The 20,123-nt window shown below is 37.2% G+C and overlaps 1 protein-coding gene across 1 annotated transcript; it reads left to right on the top strand.

Moving 5' to 3' along the window:
- Positions 1-523: 523 nt before the first annotated feature.
- Uts2b (urotensin 2B) lies at positions 524-19,662 on the top strand. The gene is made up of 6 exons (XM_034514775.2): positions 524-591; positions 8,287-8,406; positions 12,086-12,184; positions 13,318-13,355; positions 15,018-15,111; positions 19,509-19,662. The coding sequence occupies exons 2-6, from the start codon at positions 8,307-8,309 to the stop codon at positions 19,532-19,534; spliced, it is 357 nt and encodes a 118-aa protein (XP_034370666.1). The 5' UTR covers positions 524-591; positions 8,287-8,306; the 3' UTR covers positions 19,535-19,662.
- Positions 19,663-20,123: the final 461 nt, after the last annotated feature.

The following is a 20,123-nucleotide window of genomic DNA, read 5'->3' as shown; positions in this document are numbered from 1 at the left end:
TGTCTCTCTCTCTCTCTCTCTTTCTCTCTGTCTCTTTCTCTGTATGTCTATATGTATCATCTATCTATCTATCTATCTATCTATCTATCTATCTATCTATCTATTATCTATGTTTCTATCTATATAAAAAAATCTCTATTTCTGTAGGTGGCATCCCTACCAGTCATCAAGTGACCTCTGGCTATCCTCCATCTTACTTACTCAGTGCCATTGTTTTCCCCCATACTTGAGGCTAACATATGTGTATATCACCGTTTCTTTTTGGCTCTGCATTTGAATGGCTCAGACCTGCATGGTTTTGAAACCATCCATCCCTCTACTTTTCTTGGAAAGGCCCTGCACTGTGTGGGATAGTTGGAGACTTGCTTTCTCCAACTCGTGAGCTTGGAGTGCTGCACCAGCAGGACCACAAATCCATTCATTTAATCATTACCTATCTCTGGGGGATAAATGAGGCCAACCATTCTGGTGGTTGAGAGAGATTTAGTTATACATTAGACAGATTTAGTTATAAATTAGCCAATGCAGATGATACTTCAAATCTTATAGTTCAACGGAGAAAGGCACTGGAAAAAACCAAATTATACCCAGGTACTTGATTTAGAGTTAAGATAGGAGATTTTCAGGAAAATCTCACAATTCAGTGACAGTTGGGTGATAATTTATAAGTGGGTGATGACTTTAGAGGAATCAATAATGATTTTGGCTGAGGAAGTAACACGTTTATTGAAGCTTAAAATGCACAGTTGGAACAGAGACAGAAAAGTGAACAGAGAGACAAACAGAAAGGCAGGGTGCAAATGTCTTGTGGCAGAAAGAAGGTTGGACATTTTGAAGAACTGGAAGAGGGCATCTATAGTTGAGTTATGGCAAAGAAAGGTAGACAAGGACAAGTCAGAGAAGTGGGTGAAGACTGTGATGTAAGACCTTCTGCATCAGACTGGACCAATCATATTAGCAATCAAAAAATGTCAAAAGATTGTCAGTAAGACAATGATGGACAAGCATTTACATTTCTCAAAGATTGTTCCAGTGACTTTGAAACTGTCTGGATGTGTTGTGGCCTGAGCTGCCCCACGTTGGGTGCCAAAAATGTTGAGAACCATATTAGCTCACGTTTGGAGACCAAAATGCCGGGGCCTGAGCTGCCCCACATTTGGTGGGCCAAAATGTCACGGACTGCTCTGTCAATGTTGGAACCCACACTGCCAAAAGCCTTGGGTACTAAACTGTTAGAGCCACACTGCCCCAAGCTACTTCAGTCCACAGGTTGGGGTTTAGCAAGAGAGAGAGTGAGGACAGACTCGAGGAATGGAGACCAGACAGAGTGTGATTCAATCCCATTTATTCTTCAGTCTCTCTTCCTAGTCCAAGTCTCAAGTCTTGAGTTCCTAGTCCCTAGTTCTTAGTCCCTAGTGCCTCCAAGTTCCAAGTTACTTCTTCCAAGTGCTAAGTGCCTAATGTCTAATGTCTAATGTCTAATGTCTAATTCCAAGTTCTTCCTCCAAGTGCCAAGTGCCTAATACTTAATAATAATTTCTTCTGTCTGCCTCTCACCTTTTATTTGTCTCACTTCTAAGCCACACCTTTAAGTCATGCCTTTAAGTCATGCCCTTAGGTCTTGTCTCTAAATCTGATCTCTAAGTCATGCCCTTATGTCACATACCTTTAAGTCTCACATACCCAAGGGAAAATCCTGGGTATCTAAAACAAGATGTTATCAGAGTGTGCTCAGCTGTTGTAGGTTATTGTAAGCAAGTCTCTTGTCAGGGTATATGGCTCAAGATGGCTGCAAGGATGATAGCCACCTTCTGTTGGCTCCCCACATTGATGGGAGGCATGGTGGGTGGGAGGAGACTTGTTAGCTAGGGTGTTTTAGGTGTACCAATGTAAAGTGTTATCTTTCTGCTTCTGGGAGATTCAGGCATAACTGAAAGTGCTATGATACTGGAAAAGAAGGAGTAATGGAGAGATAAATGTTCTTTACTGATGCATGCAAATAAGAATCATTCAGTAAAGCAGTGATTATAAAATGAGAAAAGAAACTTAGAGGCAAGCATGAAGTTCAGTTTGAACATTAATAAGAAGCTTATGAAAAGCCCAGGTAGCAAAGCATTGTGGGATATGGAGTTTTGTTATTCAGAAGGTAGATAAGAAAAAAAGGATGAACTCTGGCTGGTGGTAGAAATTAACAGCACTATCTCCTAGGAGTAGGCTGAAGAGTGATGTCGACAGGCAGGGAGATCAACGGAATAGAATAGAAGACCCAGAAATGAACCCACATACCTATGGTCACTTGATCTTTGACAAACTGTCCAGTGGAAAAAGAACAACATTTTCAAGAAAGGGTGCTGGTTCAACTGGAGGACAGCATGTAGAAGAATGCAAATTGATCCATTCTTATCTCCTTGTACAAAACTCAAGTCCAAGTGGATAAAGGACCTCCACATAAAACCAGGTACACTGAAACTCATAGAAGAGAAGGTAGGGAAGAACCTTGAATACTTGGTCACAGGGGAAAAGTTCCTGAACAGAACACCAATGGCTTATGCTCTAAGATCAAGAATTGAAAAATGGGACCTCATAAAATTGCAAAGCTTCTGTAAGGCAAAGGTCACTGTCAATAGGACAAAACAGCAACCAACAGATTGGGAAAAGATCTTTACCAATCCCACATCTGATAGAGGGCTAATATCCAATATATACAAAGAACTCAAGAAATTAGACTCCAGACAACTAAATAACCCTATTAAAAATGGGGTACAGAGCTAAACAAAGAATTCTCAACTAAGGAAACTTAAATGTCCAAGAAGCACCTAAAGAAATGTTCAACATCCTTAGACATCAGGGAAATGCAAATCAAAACAACCATGAGATTCCACCTCACACCAGTCAGAATGGCTAAGATCAAAAACTCAGGTGATGCCGGGCGGTGGTGGCGCATGCCTTTAATCCCAGCACTTGGGAGGCAGATGCAGGCAGATTTCTGAGTTTGAGGCCAGCCTGGTCTACAGAGTGAGCTCCAGGACAGCCAGGGCTACACAGAGAAATCCTGTCTCGAAAAACAAAACAAAAAAAAAAAAAAAAAAAAAAAATCCCCCCCCCCCAAAAAAAAACCCAGGTGATAGTAGATGCTGGCAAGAATGTGGAGAAAGAGGAACACTCCTCTATTGTTGGTGGGATTGCAAGATGGTGCAACCACTTGAAATCAGTCTGGCGGTTCCTCAGAAAATTGAACATAGCATTACCTAAGGACCCAGCTATACCAATCCTGGGCATATACCCAGAAGTTGCTCCAACATATAACAAGGACATATGCTCCACTATGTTCATAGAGGCCTTATTTATAATAGCCAGAAACTGGAAAAAACTTAGGTGTCCTTCAACAGAGGAATGAATACAAAAAATGTGGTACATTTACACAATGGAGTATTAGCTATTAAAAAACAGTGAATTCAAGAAATTCTTAGGTAAATGGATGGAACTAGAAAATATCATCCTGAGTGAGGTAACCCAATCACAAAAGAACACACATGGTATTCACTCACTGATAATTGGATATCAGCCCAGAAGCTTGAAACACCTAAGATTCAACTAACAGACCACATGAAACTCATGAAGAAGGAAGACCAAATGTGGGTGCTTCCGTCCTTTTTAGAAGGAGTAACAAAATACTCAAGGGAGCAAATAGGGAGACAAAGTATGGGACAGAAAGGGAGGGGTCGTCCGGAAACTGTTCTACCTGGGTATCTATCCCATGTGCAGTCACCAAAGGTAGTTGCTGATGTGGATGTCAGGAAGTACATGCTGACAGGAGTCTGATATAGCTGTCTACTTAGAGGTCTGCCAGAGTCTTGAATATTCAGAGGCAGATGCTCACAGCTAACCATTGAACTTTTTATTGGGTTCCCAATGGAGGAGTTGAGAGAAGACTGAAGGAGCTAAAAGGGTTTGTGACCCCTTGAGGAGAGCAACAATACCAACCAACCAGAGCTCCCAGGGTCTAAACCACCAGCCTGTGAGGACATAGGGAGGGACCCATGGCTCCAGCTGTATATGTAGGGGAGGATGGCCTTGTTGGGCATAGGTGGGAGAGGAGATCTTTGGTCCCATAAATGCTGGACTCCGAGTGTGGGGGAATTCGAGGATGGGGAGGTGGGAGTGGGGGGTAAGTGGGGGCACATCCTCATAGAAGCAGAAGGAGGGGGGATGGAATAGAGGGTTCCTAGGTGGTGAGGGGAGAATGGGGTAAGGGGATAACATCTGAAATGTAAATATAATATCCAATAAAAATTTTTTAAAAAAAGGAACAGAAACTTCAGAGCCTGAGGAAGTGGTGATTTTCAAGGCCAGAGAAGAGGGAACTGAGAAAAGATGATGAGCAACACAGGAGAGAACCAGGGAGTTTTCCTTACTTAAGCATGAACTCAGTAGTAGACACAACCAGGGAAGGAATAAGCGAAGCGTTTGCTGGATTTAACAGCAATAAGGGTTTTGAAAAGCTTGCTTCAGTGAAGTTGGGAAGGAAACAGGAAGGTAAGGTTAACACACACTGAAGGGGGAGGGGTACAATGCAGGGAAAAAAGTTGGCCTCAATGTCTCAAGCGTCTTAAAAACACAGAGGAAGGAACAAACTGTCTCCATTTGTTATGTGAGACCAGAATTAACCTGATAACAGAACTAGATTGTGAATTAATATAGAAGTCCGCAATAAAATGCAAACAAATTGAACTCAGCAAACATAAAGAAGATCATATACCATGACCATGACCAAGGTATGCTAAATGTATACAATTCGAAGTATAATATTATCAATAAAGAGGTACTTTATTTCATGATCCTCAATATATGAAAGGAAAGAATGTATAAAAAAAATCTGATATCCTTCTATAATGAAAACATAAAAGTAGGAATTGAACTCCCTCAATATGAAGATGTTATCTACAAAGAAATAACAAAAAAACAAAGAAAACAAAACATGCAAACAAAACAACAACCCCAAACCAAACCAAACCAAACCTGAAAAACTAGACTGCCTAATGTCCTTGCTTAACATTTGTGTTCTACATTGTAGTAGAGGTGCTACCAAAGTGATTACATCCTGACACTTTGGAGCAACCAATACTGGAAAGAGGGTCCCTTATAGCAGCCATTCATTTCCCATTTCTGTGTTTGACCCAACACCTCTATGACTAATAGGTAAATTGTTTTGAAATTCACTAAAAGACCACTAGTGTTCACCAGACCTGGTTAGTCTGAAACTTGCTGTGTGGAAGAGGCTGGGCTGGCATTAATTTACAGAGATCCCCCCCTGCCTGTGCCTTCTGAATGCTGGGAGTAAAAGCACATACCCCCATACCCAATCATATTTTATATTTTTGACATTCTACTTTAAATGTTTTTAGAATTATATCTCATGGCTGTGATTATTATCACGAATACTTTTCATCTTGGTGCTTTTGTGTTGAAGCTGTGAGGCCTTGCCACGTGCTGTGAGATGTCTTGCCGTGTGCTGCTGAGAGGGCGTGCCACGTGCTGCAGTCAGAAACCTGAGTTTCTAACTTTCTAAGGAGCTGGTCACTTTTACTCCTGTTCTTTCATCCTAATGAATTTCCTTTATGGTTTCTTGTAATGCTCATCCGAGGGTCATGAACCTACTCAGGTTTCCCGTGTCTGGGAAAGTATTTTTCCTCTCTATAAAATGTAGCTGAGATTTATTTTCATTTACTTTATCAATATCTTGTAAATATGACAGGAGAAAAGATGTGTGAGTTTACATTAGGCTTACTAAAAGAAAATACTGTGTGACAAAAATCTGAAGAGAATTCATATGTTTAGAAGTGAATCATCACAGTCAAATTAGTTTGCAACTTTCAAGACCAGGCTCACGGGCTTTTGTATATTTCACTGGTAGAGTGGCTAGTTATTTAGTCCTAGATTTTATCTTCAACAACACACATACTCATGCACATGCACACATGCACACACATATGTGCACATACACATGTGCACACAGACACACATTCACACACATGGACACACACATATGCATGCACATGCATGCACACATGTGTACAAATGCACCCACACATGTACAACACATATACATAAATATTTGTACATATATACACACGGGCAACAACCAAGGAAAATAACAAAAATCATCTTGAGAATTAGGATTCCTTATGAATTTTACATTAAAATTTAGAATACATTTTTATATTTAAATATAAATGTAAATAGAAAACAAAAGTGTATCTTACATACCTTTATATTTAAAATTTACCCATGACTGGCCAATGTGGCGCATGTCTGTAATTCCATCACTTAGAGACAGAGACAGGTGAATCTAAGAGTTTAAGACCAGCCTAGCCTACATCACAAGTTACAGGCTAACCTGAGCAACATTACATACATGTGTATTTTAAAGCTTTCTTTTAAATTTAAGAGTCATATGCTGAATATATTTTAAAAGTTATTTACATTTAATTTTATAATTTCTTGTAAAAATCACTCAGAAGTCTTAGTTTTCAATTATTACTTTAATTTTGATGAGTTTATTTTATATCTTATTATTTACATTCTTTCAGTATTTATCTTGGAACTACACATTTTAAAGTCGTATCTGTATTTTGTCTCGATATTAAGTAGCACTGATTAGTATTTTTCATCTTTGTATAATTTTAAAAATAGATGTTTAAAAGAGTTCTAATAAACTGTAAGTAAATTATGACTGATGTGAGGTTTATCTGAATAATTTTGAAACATAGTAGTATAGTAAGACAGCAGGATCAAACTTAAAAGACTTTGATCATTCTAAAACTTTAAGACTTAACAATAAACAAAGAATCATAGTCACTCTTTTGATTCTTTTAACTTTATAACCAGCAACAAAGTTGGGGGTTATTATCTCATTTTTTATTTTCAATAAATGCAACCATTTATTTACACACAAGTATGTTTTCATTTCTTTTCTCTTCAGTTCACGGAAATTCTCTTATACAGGGCTAGAAATGCCCAGGATGTCTGTGTAAATCTTTCCAGTTTAGAAGTAGAGGCAGGCATGCAAACACACAATAGTAATAAAAGAGGAAGGGACTATGACATTTGATACATACAGTCCAAAGGGTCAAAAAAAAAAAAAAAAAAAAAAAAAAGGCTACAACTTGGAGTATAAGATGAATGAGCAAAGGCACTAAAGTCTTGGTGTGGGTGACATTGATCAGAGGCTTCTGACATGGGCAGGGAAGATGGACAGAGAACAAAGCTCACCAGCCAGCCGGCAATGTTTCAGGGAACCTTTGAGGCAGAAAGAATAATGAGTGGGTTCAAGTGTTACAACTAGAAAATGAACCCATAAAAGAACATGCAAGAACACACATGGATATCAAAATGGGTAGTTCAGATTTATTCATGAAAATATCAAAGGAACTGCATAACAAAACTAAAATTAAATTAAATTTTGTTTACCCCAGTTGAATCTTGATAAGTCCTCAGTCCCATAGGAGAAGCAAATGCCAAGACTGGAAGTCGTTACAGCATCACTGGGGCCATTAAGTCAGAATTCAGGATTTAATGAAATACTCTGACTTAAAATAAAAGCATCTCAATTAAGGCTAATATTAAAGAGAGTAATTGATGGGCCGATTGCCAGCTTTGAATTAATTAAATGGAGGCTTGATTTAAGAAAGTGTTGCTTGCAGCAGAAAGAGCCCATCACTTTAGTGAAGCAAAGCATTTAAAACCTGAGGATTTTTTTCCAATTTTCAACCTTTTGGTTGGTTAAGAATGCCATGGTGCTCCCGTTACTATTAACAATATAATCACTTGGCTCTAAATCAGACAAATTGGTCCCACTTCAGCCAGCTTTCTATGTTCTCAATCTTAGCATTATGTAAGGATCGCAGGACAAGTAATCCTATATAATAAAGAAAATAAACAAAAGTTTATGATTGGCCGACGTGCACATTCTGTTTCCCGAGTAACTGCTTTGGGCTTTGTGCATGTGTTTGACTGTGTGAGCATGCATAAGAATGTCTGCATATAGTGAAATGGGCAGGTACAAGATGTATCGATCTGGTTCTTCCTGCCAGTTGAACGTGTAGCCAATCTGTCACATCTCCAGACAGTGAATCATGTTGACAGGATGCATTACATTTTATAAATGTCTTCCCTTATGTAGAAGTCTCATAACTGAATCGCACTCGCCTTTTAAAGGCAGGCTCTGCTGGACTCCAGGGCCATTGAAATATCTGTCTTGACTTGAAATTTTGGTTTCTCTCTTAGGACAGGAGGAGATTTTCAACATGAAGGTCTTCTCAAGCTCTCTTTGCTTTGGACTCCTGGTTTTGTTGTCCGTGATGAACATTTTGAAATCTGTGTGTGGACGGCCACATCTGAGCTCAGGTATGTGTGCATGAATTGAAAGCCTTTCAGGTGGGTGAATAATCTGTTTTCTGTTTATTTCACTTATGTTTCTGCCATCAGTGAAATAACTTTGTAAGGCAGTAATGTAATTACTGAATTCTCCTTAAGTAGTCGCTGGTTTGAACTGAGTGTACTTTCTGAACCTTTTTTTTTTTTCTGGTAAATTGCACCAAATTTGTCCAATATACTACTCCATTAACTCCAGCTATGTTTTTTCTAGTCATGAGTATTTATTTTACATTTGTCGTATATGGTTAGAGATTTGAAATGAGGAACAAGCTATAGAGTCAGTCGTATTCCGGGAGTACTTTGGAGAAAGGAAAAGGCTTCTGTCATAGGACATTATTAGCTTGATGCCCATGAAAAGAGCATTTCAGAGAAAGTAGAAAATAACAATGTGCTTGCAAAGCTGTGGGCGTCCAACCTGATGGGTTGGCAGTGGGTGCCAACCCTGGGTTAGATATCTATATTTCTCATATGCATGAAGCCTGAGTTACAATGACCGGCAATACATACGACTGTTGCAAAGTGTACCACAAATCACAACCATTTTGCTTATATGTGTACGCTCTGCCAGAACCATCAGAAGTCTCCTCATTTTGCAGAGAGAGCAATAGAACCCTCTCTGTAATGGAGCCATCCGAAGGCAGTGCCTCTGTGTCACTTTTTATCTGTGTCACTACATTTGTAGGGGACACACTAAGGAAATAATTTAACTATGATGTCAATAAAATATACTAGTTTTAGAATGGAGAAAAGTGGCTAGAAAGGGGAAACAGCGATCACGGGAGTGTTCACGTAACTGGGTTTAATGCCTTGCTTTTTCTTTGACTATTTGTGTTTATTGTATTGCTTGTTCCTTGACTATTTGTTATCTATTGTATTGCTAGACCCTCAACCTAGAACTGACCTTAATACATGCATGTAATCAAAATGGCATAAAAGCATAAAGGAGGAGAGGGGGTGGGATAGGTGGTTCTAAGGAGCAGAAATGGGAAAAGGGGATGACATCTGTATTGTAAATAAATAAAATATCCAATAAAATATACTAGTTTTAGAATGGGGAAAAGTGGTTTTCTGTGCTTACTATATTATAACAAATTCAGCATTGAAAATGCTACTGCAGTGTATATAAGTATTCTTTCACTGGGACTTGATCAACTTACATGGAGCGTTTATTAGGCGACCAAATTAATTTGTGATGGTTTTGTAGTTTTTCTTGTTTTTAAAAATAGTGACTTAAAATACTGTTCTTAAGGCAGTATTTCTTCCTGCTTGAAACTGTAGAGTTTTCTTTTCTGTTATCTAACTTATATCCTGGTCAGGAAGGAGCTGTAAGTCAGAGGGAATGTAATTAACAGTATGAGACATGAAGGTAAGAAAAGGGATCAAGTTTTTCACATCTGGAATTAATTCACCTCTACTCAGCCTTGTTACGCCTAATGTTGTTTTAAAAGCCAATAAAATTAAAACTATGTTCTGGCTATAGAAAGGAAATGTATAAAACTTACTTACTAATGAAAGTTTTCTTATTGACAGGTGAATTACCATCAGAAAAACAAGTTCAAGAGTGGGACTTACATGTTCTGTATTCTTTTCATGCCACTCATTTGTTTTCTCCCTCTGAGGCACTGCCTTTAGATGGCTCTATTGCAGATAGGGTTCTATTGCTCTCTCTGCATAATAAGGAGATCTCTGATGGTTCTGGCAGAGCGTACACATATGAGCAAAACTGTGGTTATCTGTGGTACAATTTGCAACAGTCATATGTATTACTGGTCATTGTAACTCAGGCTTCACGCATATATGAAATATAGACATACATGCATGACTCTAATGCATTGATAAGATTTAGAAATCACACATATAACCTCAGGATTCCACAGGATGACTTGACCTGCATGTATCTCTAGCTGCCTAGTGGAAACATGTTGTGACTGTCTTTGATCTCGGGGATCATTGACCATACAAGAAGATGCTTAATTTTTAAAGTAAAGTTTATTTTCTGTTCTAAATATTTCACGAGTAAAATGAGCTTTTTCCTATGTATATTAAATATCCATAACAAATATTCCTAACAACTAGCACAATGCTGCTAGTTTGTATTTATTAGGTGATACTGAAGCATGCCTCAGCAAAAAACGTGTAAAACTGGGAAACAGTTTCCCAGAAGAACAACAAAGGACAACATCACCAAGATAACTATGAAGGGATTACTTTGTCACATTATTATCTGGGGCAAATCTAGGTTTCCTTTTGGAAAATTTTCTTGTTTCTGTTTAGTAGAAATTTCACACGTTCCTGTGAGCAAGAAGAGAGTTGTTTTTAGTGCTAAGCCCCTTGAGTAGCTGCGAATGGGTGTTTTCTGTGCCTTTGTCTGCCATTCATTCATTCTCTCTGGGGCCAGTGCAGTTTATCTTCCTTTGCAGCAAAGACTCATCTACATTCAGATGTTTAGTATTAACCCTATCCAAGGAGCACAGAAGTCAGCACCAAATCCCCCAGAGTTGAAATTACAGGAGGTCATCGGCAGCCTTATTTGTGTGCTGCACTGAACATGGATCTTTTTCAACAGCAGCAAGCACTCAGCCATTGAACTCTCTCTCCAGCCCCCAAGATCTTTAAGCTGCATGTTAGGGACTGTGGCTCAGGAATCAGTTTGTCCCCAAAATACCATATTCAAAGTGGCAACAGGTTCATAAAGGTTTTATTTTTTAAATTTACTTCTTACAATATTTTATATCTTTTAAAAATTGTGTTACACAAAATATTTCTGTTTCTGTCTCTGTCTCTCTCTGTCTCTCTCTGTCTCTCTCTGTCTCTCTCTGTCTCTCTCTGTCTCTCTCTCTCTCTCTCTCTCTCTCTCTCTCTCTCTCTCTCTCTCTCTCTGTGTGTGTGTGTGTGTGTTTGAGGAAATAATTTGCTCAGGTTCTGAACCATTCTCTTGGCTGAAACTATAGCACTAAACTACACTTTCTGCAATTGAGGTCAGCCCAGCTAGCACATCTACTGCAGATAACCCTCGTCAATCTACTTCCTGCCCACACATTAACCATGACAGTCAGGAAATGGGGGCGGGGGAAAATGGACTGGAGAGGATATAAGCAACAACTTTTGATTTTTTAGGCCCTCATTTAAGTTCATTACATGATACTAATTACTATTCTAATGGCATCATTGCTAATCAAAAAGTTTTTGAATAGACACAGTTCACAGATTGAGTGAAATCTCCTGTTCCAATTTATACTTTAGAATATAAACATTTATAATACTGAAGCATGTGGTGAGCTAAGTCCTAAAGGCCTGTGGGTAAATCAAGGATGATGGGAAGAAGTAGACACATATGTGGACAACTTTCTAACTCTCCTTGAGGTCTTTAAAGTGACACCTATAGGACAGATGATCTCATATTTAAATGTAACGTAATCACAAAATGTCATGCTACGCTTTTCTCTGAAAATCAACGTTTAGTTTTTACTTCACGTGTTCAAAGCAATTGCAGATGCTTAAAAATTAAACCCACAAAAAGGATCACAGGCTTCCTGTCCCTCTGACATTGGTGAATGTAAACATTAAGAGTTGACTACAAATCTCAATGACCTAGAAGCACATTCAGTGACTCATCAAATATGTCCATGTCACCATTTGATTATTACAGGACATGAGTTGTTTCCAGCTGAAGAATATACAACTCAGAAGAAACTATTGCTGGGTCTGCTGACCCGAAACCCTGGTTTCCAGAAGTCCTTTCATGCTGGTGAGTTAAGAGCAAGGCTCGGTAGTACAACATGAAATCCAGTATTGTGAGATCCTCTGCACCACTCATTTTGTTCAGAACTCATTTGGCTATCCCAGGTCTTCCTTTGCGTTTCTATTTAAATGAGATTTTTTCCCCCTAAGTCTGTGAAAAAAGGTTCTGGTATTTTGATTGGGATTGCATTGAATCTCCAAATTACTTTTGGCATGATGGATACTTTTGACAATATTAAGTCCTTCATCCATGTACATGAGAGTGGTCTTTCCATCTTCAAGTGTCTTTCTCAGTTTCTTTCTTCAAAAATTTTAAGTTTTCATCACAGAGGTCTTTCAACTCCTTCATTAGGTTTATTCCTATACATTCTTTTATTTTATGAGAATATTTTGAATGGGTTTGGTTCTGTAAATTCATTGAAAGCTTATTTGTTATTTGATCTATAGAAAGGCTACTGAGTTTTGTAAGTCAATATTGTATAGTACCACATTTATGAAATGTTTATCATTTCTAGAAGAATTCTGGTAGAATTTTTGGGCCCCTGTATGCATAATATCATAGCATTTGCAAGTAAGGGTAAATTGTTCTTTTCTATTTGAAAAAAACCAAAAACAAACAAACAAAAAATGCTCAAAGAGGTATTAATACTTTAAAAAAGCAGGATAACATAAACTTTACATAATTAAATGAGATTTTTATTTGGGAAATAAGTAAAATTATAAAATGGAAAAAATCCATACCCAATAAGAAATAACTTGGAGATTGACCATTAATATATTTTTAAAATTTTCTTACTTGCTTCAGATTTTATGAAGAATTTTTGTTTGGTCTTTCTCTTTATTTGCTATTGCTTCATGATACTGTCCCTATGTCAATAAAATATTATTTATTAATAAAAATGTCTAATGATAGAGCTATAGTGTACTTAAAAATCTTTGTGCTTATTATGGGACATAGGTACTTTCTCATGATATAGGTTATAGCATTATGAACATTGGAAATACGTTTTAGTGTTTAGTATTAGGAAATGGAAGCCAGCCTCAAATCATATGAGAAAGGTCTGAGAGCATTAATGCATATCCTGAAGTCAATTAAATGCTACCCTTGCTATGTTTTTCATTTGCCACTGTCTCTTACAGGCGTAGATCTGCCCAGCAAACTGGAAGAACTTAGACAGGTGAGAGTGCAAAATAATTCAATGCTCTAATGACTTACAATTAGATAAATCTTTGACATATTAGTTTTCATCAAGTATTAATATTACAGTGTGAAACTTCAATTTCTGCTATAGAAAGAATCAATTGCTTCTCCAAGTAACAGAAGACAAACAGCACACACACACACACACACACACACACACACACACACACACACTCCAGCAAATGTGATACTAGTGATGCTACCATGAGTTCCTGGGATATTGAAAGTTCTCTGAACTTGTCATCTGTAAAACTGGAGGTTATTAATTGGTGTTTTCTAAAGTTATAGTTTTTAAATAGTGGAATTTTATTTCTTGCTAGCAGAAGTTACTTGGTTTCAGAAAATGAAACATTTAAAGATATATCCACTTGGCTTCAAGCAGCTGGCTTGTAGAGAATGAAGATCTGCCATTTTTACAAGGAGCCCCATCTTCTCCATCAGATTCATGTTCTCTACTCCTTAATATCTTAATATATCATAAAAAGCATTTCAATGTCTGGATTATACAATTTCTAAACTCTGTCAAATACAACGTGGTGCTGTTCCATCATTATGTAAACAGGTTGGCCGCTTGGTAACAGAATTAATTGAATTGTTCTCTTTTGAGGAGCAAGAGCATGGGGAGATGCAATATGCAGGCCAACCCTACCTTAATAGAGTTCATTTGTAGGGGTTAGATGTTTGGAGAGCTTGATAAATATTAAGGTTGTGTTGAATGCTGGTCAAAAAATATACACCTGAAATACATTTGTCTTCTAGAAACAAAAGGACTTCTGGAAGTTCAAGTAACCACTTAATTCTTTGGAGATTATTGGAGGGAACTGATCGTATGAGGGACATAATGTTAAGTCTGGCTACCTAGACTATACCCGAGATGACTTGATTTGTAAATAATGTGTGTCTGAATTACAGTTCTCTTGCTGTGGAGAGATACCATGACTAAGGCAACTTATATAAGGAAGCATTTAATAGGGGGCTTGGTTAAGAGGGTGATTGGTTGATTGGAGACTTATTAAGAGGATCATTGTGTCAGGGAGTATGTTAACACACAGGCAGGCTCTGGGGTGGTAGCTGAGAGCTCGTATCTGATTCACAAATAGCAGTCAGACAGAGAGTAAGACTAGGCCTGGCATGAGTTTTGCAATTTCCAAGTCTACCCCCAATGGCACACCTTCTCCAACAATGCCACACCTACTAATCTTTCTTAAATGGTCCTCCAGACAGGGAACATTCAAATCTATGAGAGTATGGGACAATTCCTATTCTAATAACCCCAACCTGTTTCTTTTCAATCTTTGATTAAGTCTCATACTTATTCCAGGCAACTTCTGAATTCCAGTCTTTTGGTTTTTTTTTTTTTTTTTTTTTTTTTTGTATTTATTTGTTTCTTATAAATTTTCTTTTTTTTCTCCTATTTTTAAACCTTCCCTTCTCCCTCCCTTCCTCCCTCCCTCCCTCCCTCCCTCCCTCCCTCCCTCCCTCCCTCCCTTCCTTCCTTCCTTTCTTCCTTCATTTCTCTCTCTCTCTCTCTCTCTCTCTCTCTCTCTCTCTCTCTCTCTCTCTCTTTCTGTTTTTTTCTGTCTGTCTTGTCTGTCTGTCTGTCTTTCCCCTTCTCTTCCTACTTTTTAATTTATTATAGCTAAAGATGCTGAGAAAATGGTTTATGGAAGCAAAGAATGCTGAGCTGTCCAGTGCTTTAGACAATCTATCCTCTTCCCACCCTAATAAACGAGGTAAGTTTTAATTTTTGTTGTAAAATATATTTTGAAAGGGCTCTTTTGGTAAATATCTCTATGAATACAGGGATAATGTTGACATTTTTTAGTCCTCAGGTAAAGATAAAGATCAAAGATTATGTTTTTAAGAAAAAGTGTCGCAGTACAGATGTACCTGAGCCTCTAATGTTGGCACCAGTGGTTAGCTAGCTCCCACTTTTCAGTTTTAAATGAAAGAAGTCCTTAGTAATTAAAACTCTCATCTACTCTCCACATTTTGGCCTAAAGATTAAAACCAGAAGGATAGAAGTAGAAATAACCAAGTATTTTTAAGTTAATATTTTACTTTACATAAATAGATGCCCTATCACTACAATATGTGTTATGAACAAAGATTTGACCCAGACATGTACCTTAGGAAGATTATTCTTTGAATCACTAGATTTCCATAGGTCTTTCAATTTTTTTTGTTTGTTTCTTGACAACTTGGTTCTTATTTTTGAAACAAGTAACAATTCTATGTGTTCCTCCAGTTTATTAATCTATTCAGGTGTATTTGACTTTTCTTATCACCATCTTGGTTTGTCTATAACATCATTAAAAGTGTATTGTTACAATACTCCTAAAGAGAAATATAAGATAATATTAACAACCTAACTCAGACTAGCCAATATATATCATGATATTTTAAAATATAATGGTTAAGCATTTATGCTCTGGAGCTAGATGGATTGATTTCAAATATGAACTTTGATAACTCTTATCTGTGTGATCTCAGGCTATAAATTTCCTATGATTTGGATTTTTTGTCCATCTATATAAATAGATTTAATATATATTAAAAATAATTTTATGGTTTGTTAGAACTAAATTATTCAATCTAATTCAGAATGTGATATGACATATAACTACTTTGTAGACTCAACATTTCAAAAATTGTTCCATAATTATTATTTTATTCTTTATTATTGTTATGAGTATTTTATATAGGAGAAAACTGTATTTTATACAGATTAGATTACATGTCCCAAATAACGCAACTAGTAACAAAAGTAAAGCAAAAGGTGGTATGAGGTAAAGTAGAGAAAGGATTGAAGAGAAGGAAACCTTAGCTTTATTGAAGATTGTTACAATACTCCTGTCTGCTTTGCATCATAGAAAATAATGGAAGATTATGAGAAAATCAGAGATTAATTATAAATGGAATTTATAAGAACCATTTTTGGTGTTATATATTGCATATACCCCAAAAGAAGAACAAAGAGGAAACCAGAGAGAAAGAGATGGGAGAAAGAAAGAGAAAGACAGAGAGAAAAAGACAGAGAGACAGAGAGGGGGAGGGAGAGAGACAGTGACAGAAAGAGATAGACTTAGAGAGAGAGAGAGAGTCAGAGAGAGACAGAGAAGAGACAGAGAAAGAGATTGACAAGTACTTATTTGATCCATGAAGTGAAAACCTCAGCCTACTCCCAATCATTATTCTATTGTGATTATTACAGTGATAAACTTAGAGATTTATAAGCATCTCTATAGTATGCTGAGTTTGATGTTTTAAATGTATACTCAAACATGATATAGTTGTATCATGTGATATATTTATTTGCATTTTTAAATTACATGTACGTGTTTGGGTCTCTCTGTGAATTTTCAGGGGACTGCAGGTACCCACAGTTTAAAGGGATATCAAAGCCCTAAGATCCGAACTTATAATGACCTGTAAGCTACTCACTGTAGGATCAGGTATTTTTAAAGAGCAGAGCTCTTTAAAATCTCTTTAAGCTCTTTTAAGCAATCTCTACAGCCCTTTTACTTTTTGAGGAAAACCACCCAATCTTTTCCATAGGAAGTAGACTAATTTATACTCCTACCAGTCATAAAAGGAATTCCTCCCCCTTTTTTTTGTTTAAGTATCCAACATTTTTGTTTGTTATTTTTGTTTCCTTGACGATACCTATTCTGACTAGGTAAGATTTGGTAAGGGACTCACATCATTTCTCTGTAGTGATTTCCAATTTTCCTTGGAGAATGTTCTCAGTTTGTCATGTTTGGCATCCAGGCAGCTTCATCAATACATTATGTGCCACACAGTGTCCATTGGACTTATATAGGATGCAAAAGGGTCAGGAGTATGGCAACGGGCCTTTTCCTTTTAGACCATGTTTTGAGTTGGATCCTGATTCCAATGGCATGAGGTTGTGTGGCAGTTGAGAACTTCAAGGACATAAGTGACAGACTGAGTATTCTATTTCTGCTACTGATATTTTGGCCTTATTGTGATATGGAGATCAAAGGTGTGCTGGTAGCAATTTCAGTAGATAAACAAATTTGATATTAAGGAAATCGGCTCAAATGGAAAGTATTAATTTGACATTTACCAACAAATTCACTTCTGGCATTTTGATGAGCCCATCTATAGAGTGATAGAGAGAAGCTATCCAAGGGCTGAGTTACAGACCAGTTAAAGAGCAATGTTGTGAGTATGGGAAAGAATTAGCAACAAGGGTTGAGAAGAAGCAGATGTAAAGGAAGGAAACATCATGAAACAAATTCAAGGAAGCCACGTACAAGACATTTCAAGAAACTTCACAGCATCTGAACTTATGATAGCATCAGTAAGGGGGAGAACTGAGGCCTGCTGAGTAAACTCAGGAACAATGCATTATCAATAGTGGGCCACAGCATTTTATTAAAAGGGGTACATTAAACAATTGGAACCACAGAGCAGCAGACATGTCTTATGTGTATACGTGTTCATGCGTGTATATATGTAGGAGTGCATGTGGATACAAGTGTCAATTTGTGTAGAGGCCAGAGGACAATCTCTGTTTGTCATTTCCTCAGACATTGTCAACCCTATTTTTGATACAATGCTCTCACTGGGGTGTTAGCTCGCATTAGACATGTTTAGTCCATACATCAGGTCTGCTTGCAAACTTTTCTGATGAAGCATTTGTCATTAACTAGAATGGTTTAAGTGTCACAAAAGGTTTATTTTTTTCTTTTTTTACTGTTTTTTGGCTGTTGTTGTTGTTTTTTGTTTTGTTTTGTTTTTTAAAGCAGAGATGATAAAAGCATGCACCTATGTGGTACCAACTAAGAGGATTCTATAAAAGGTGGTTACATGAGGTAGCCAGCAAGGTTAGCTCATGAAACAATACACATTCCCTCATGAAGTCAGGATTATTGGCCCTTTTAAGAAGTAATCACTATAAACAACCACAAACGAAGGTGAAATGCATTCCCACTTCCAGCTTAAAGAAGTAAGTAGTTTCATTTATTGAAGTATCTTCTTTACAAATGTAATATAGTCTGGCAGATAGCTGCTATAAGCCCTAAGTGCGCAGTAATGAAATGTGTGAAATAGGCAGCATCTAGGGCAGCAGAGTTGGCTGGAATTTAACTTCATGAAACTGAAAGATGATTTGTATGTGTGGGGAGGAACTGACTCTATTTGCAGTACACGCATGGTTAGTCCCTTTCAACCAGGCCCAAATATATTCTCCAACTATATTCCACTGCACACTTAACTGCTCATGTGATAGAAATCTTGCCTCCGTGTCAGCTTTTATTTTTGTGCAGACAGAGATGTCTAAAGATTATCTGAAGGAACAAACTGCATGATGATGTGAATTTCCATAACAAACTATTAAAGGAAGGCAGGACGTAGGGGCCACCCTCTCAGCTCAGATCTGAAATAGACTCCAGCCTTCACAGGAGTTGAATGCAATTTTTCAGAAAGAGGGTAATGGCTCCTCCTTTAATAATGACTCATGGATACATCTGAAGACTGAAATGCTGCCAAATTTGCCTTTTATTTGTCTGAAGGATGTAATATGATCAGAATATTAAGTTTCATATGATGAAGAATAATTCACGTAAATATATTTTGTAGTTTGCAAGGTAACTGTTTCTCTCTCTCTTTTTTTTTTTCTCTTCTTTTTTGCAAGGTAACTGTTAAGCATCCTCTTCCTTTCCTTCATAAATAGAGGATCACTTAGCTCCCACTCTTTCACTTCCATGACCTCCTCTTTAGGATTTCAGTTACACAAAATTGAACTGCCATGTGATTCTTCTAGGTGGGCCCCTGTGGTCCTCAGATTGAATTAAATAAATTATAATGCAGAAGAGTGATGCCCAAAGGACCTGCATAATGAGACTATTCTCTAATTCACACTGCCCATTCTGGTAGTCTCTGTCCTCAAGGTGCTTTGGGAATCTGATATGCGGTTAGCTAGTATGATGAAGAATTTGAATTATTAACTTATGTAATTTTAAGTCTACATAAAACTAGCAGCCCAATAATGAACATAGGTTTTTTAAAAATAGTCTCTACCTCTTATTCAAGAACACAGAAAGTTTTATTCAAATGGAAGATTTTAAAAATTCTAATAACTTGCTTTGTTTTCCTTTTTTAGCTTGCTTTTGGAAATACTGTGTCTGAGACTTTTCTGAATATACAGAAGAAAAGAACACTAGACAATTACATGTATACACACACATATATTATGTATATAGACATATTATATATAAATAATATACATATTAAAGTTTACTTTTGTTTCAAGTGTTAAGAAACTGGCCTTGTTCTGCACATCATTTTTTCTCACTTTGTGAATCTGCTTCTCCCTGGGTTATGGCTTTCTTAATGCTCGTTTGGTGAACAATGACACTGGCTGCTCTCTGGAATGGAACTGTCCATCAAACTGGCTTTAGTGCAGAGACTGGGTGGATTGGTCTGTTGTACACTTCTCTGAAGTCCATTGTCCTCTCTCAATGTTTTGTTGTTGGCTGTCAATAAAAAATAGTTTTAAAAGGGCATCCTAGAAAGTTAAAACAAACCACATTATTTCAACTCATGTGCAAAATATGCATTATGTTTCTCATTTTTATAATTGTACTTTTTGGATTAATTAGAACAGTGGCCATTGAGAATACTAAGAATGAGTATATTAATCACTCAGGAACAGAGATACATAGTTTACCTAAATACGGAAGAAAGAAATACTATATTTCTGAGAAATAGTCTGTGA

Source organism: Arvicanthis niloticus, chromosome 12, assembly GCF_011762505.2.
Source record: "Arvicanthis niloticus isolate mArvNil1 chromosome 12, mArvNil1.pat.X, whole genome shotgun sequence".
NCBI lineage: Eukaryota > Metazoa > Chordata > Mammalia > Rodentia > Muridae > Arvicanthis > Arvicanthis niloticus.
This window is presented reverse-complemented; position numbering and strand designations above follow the sequence as displayed.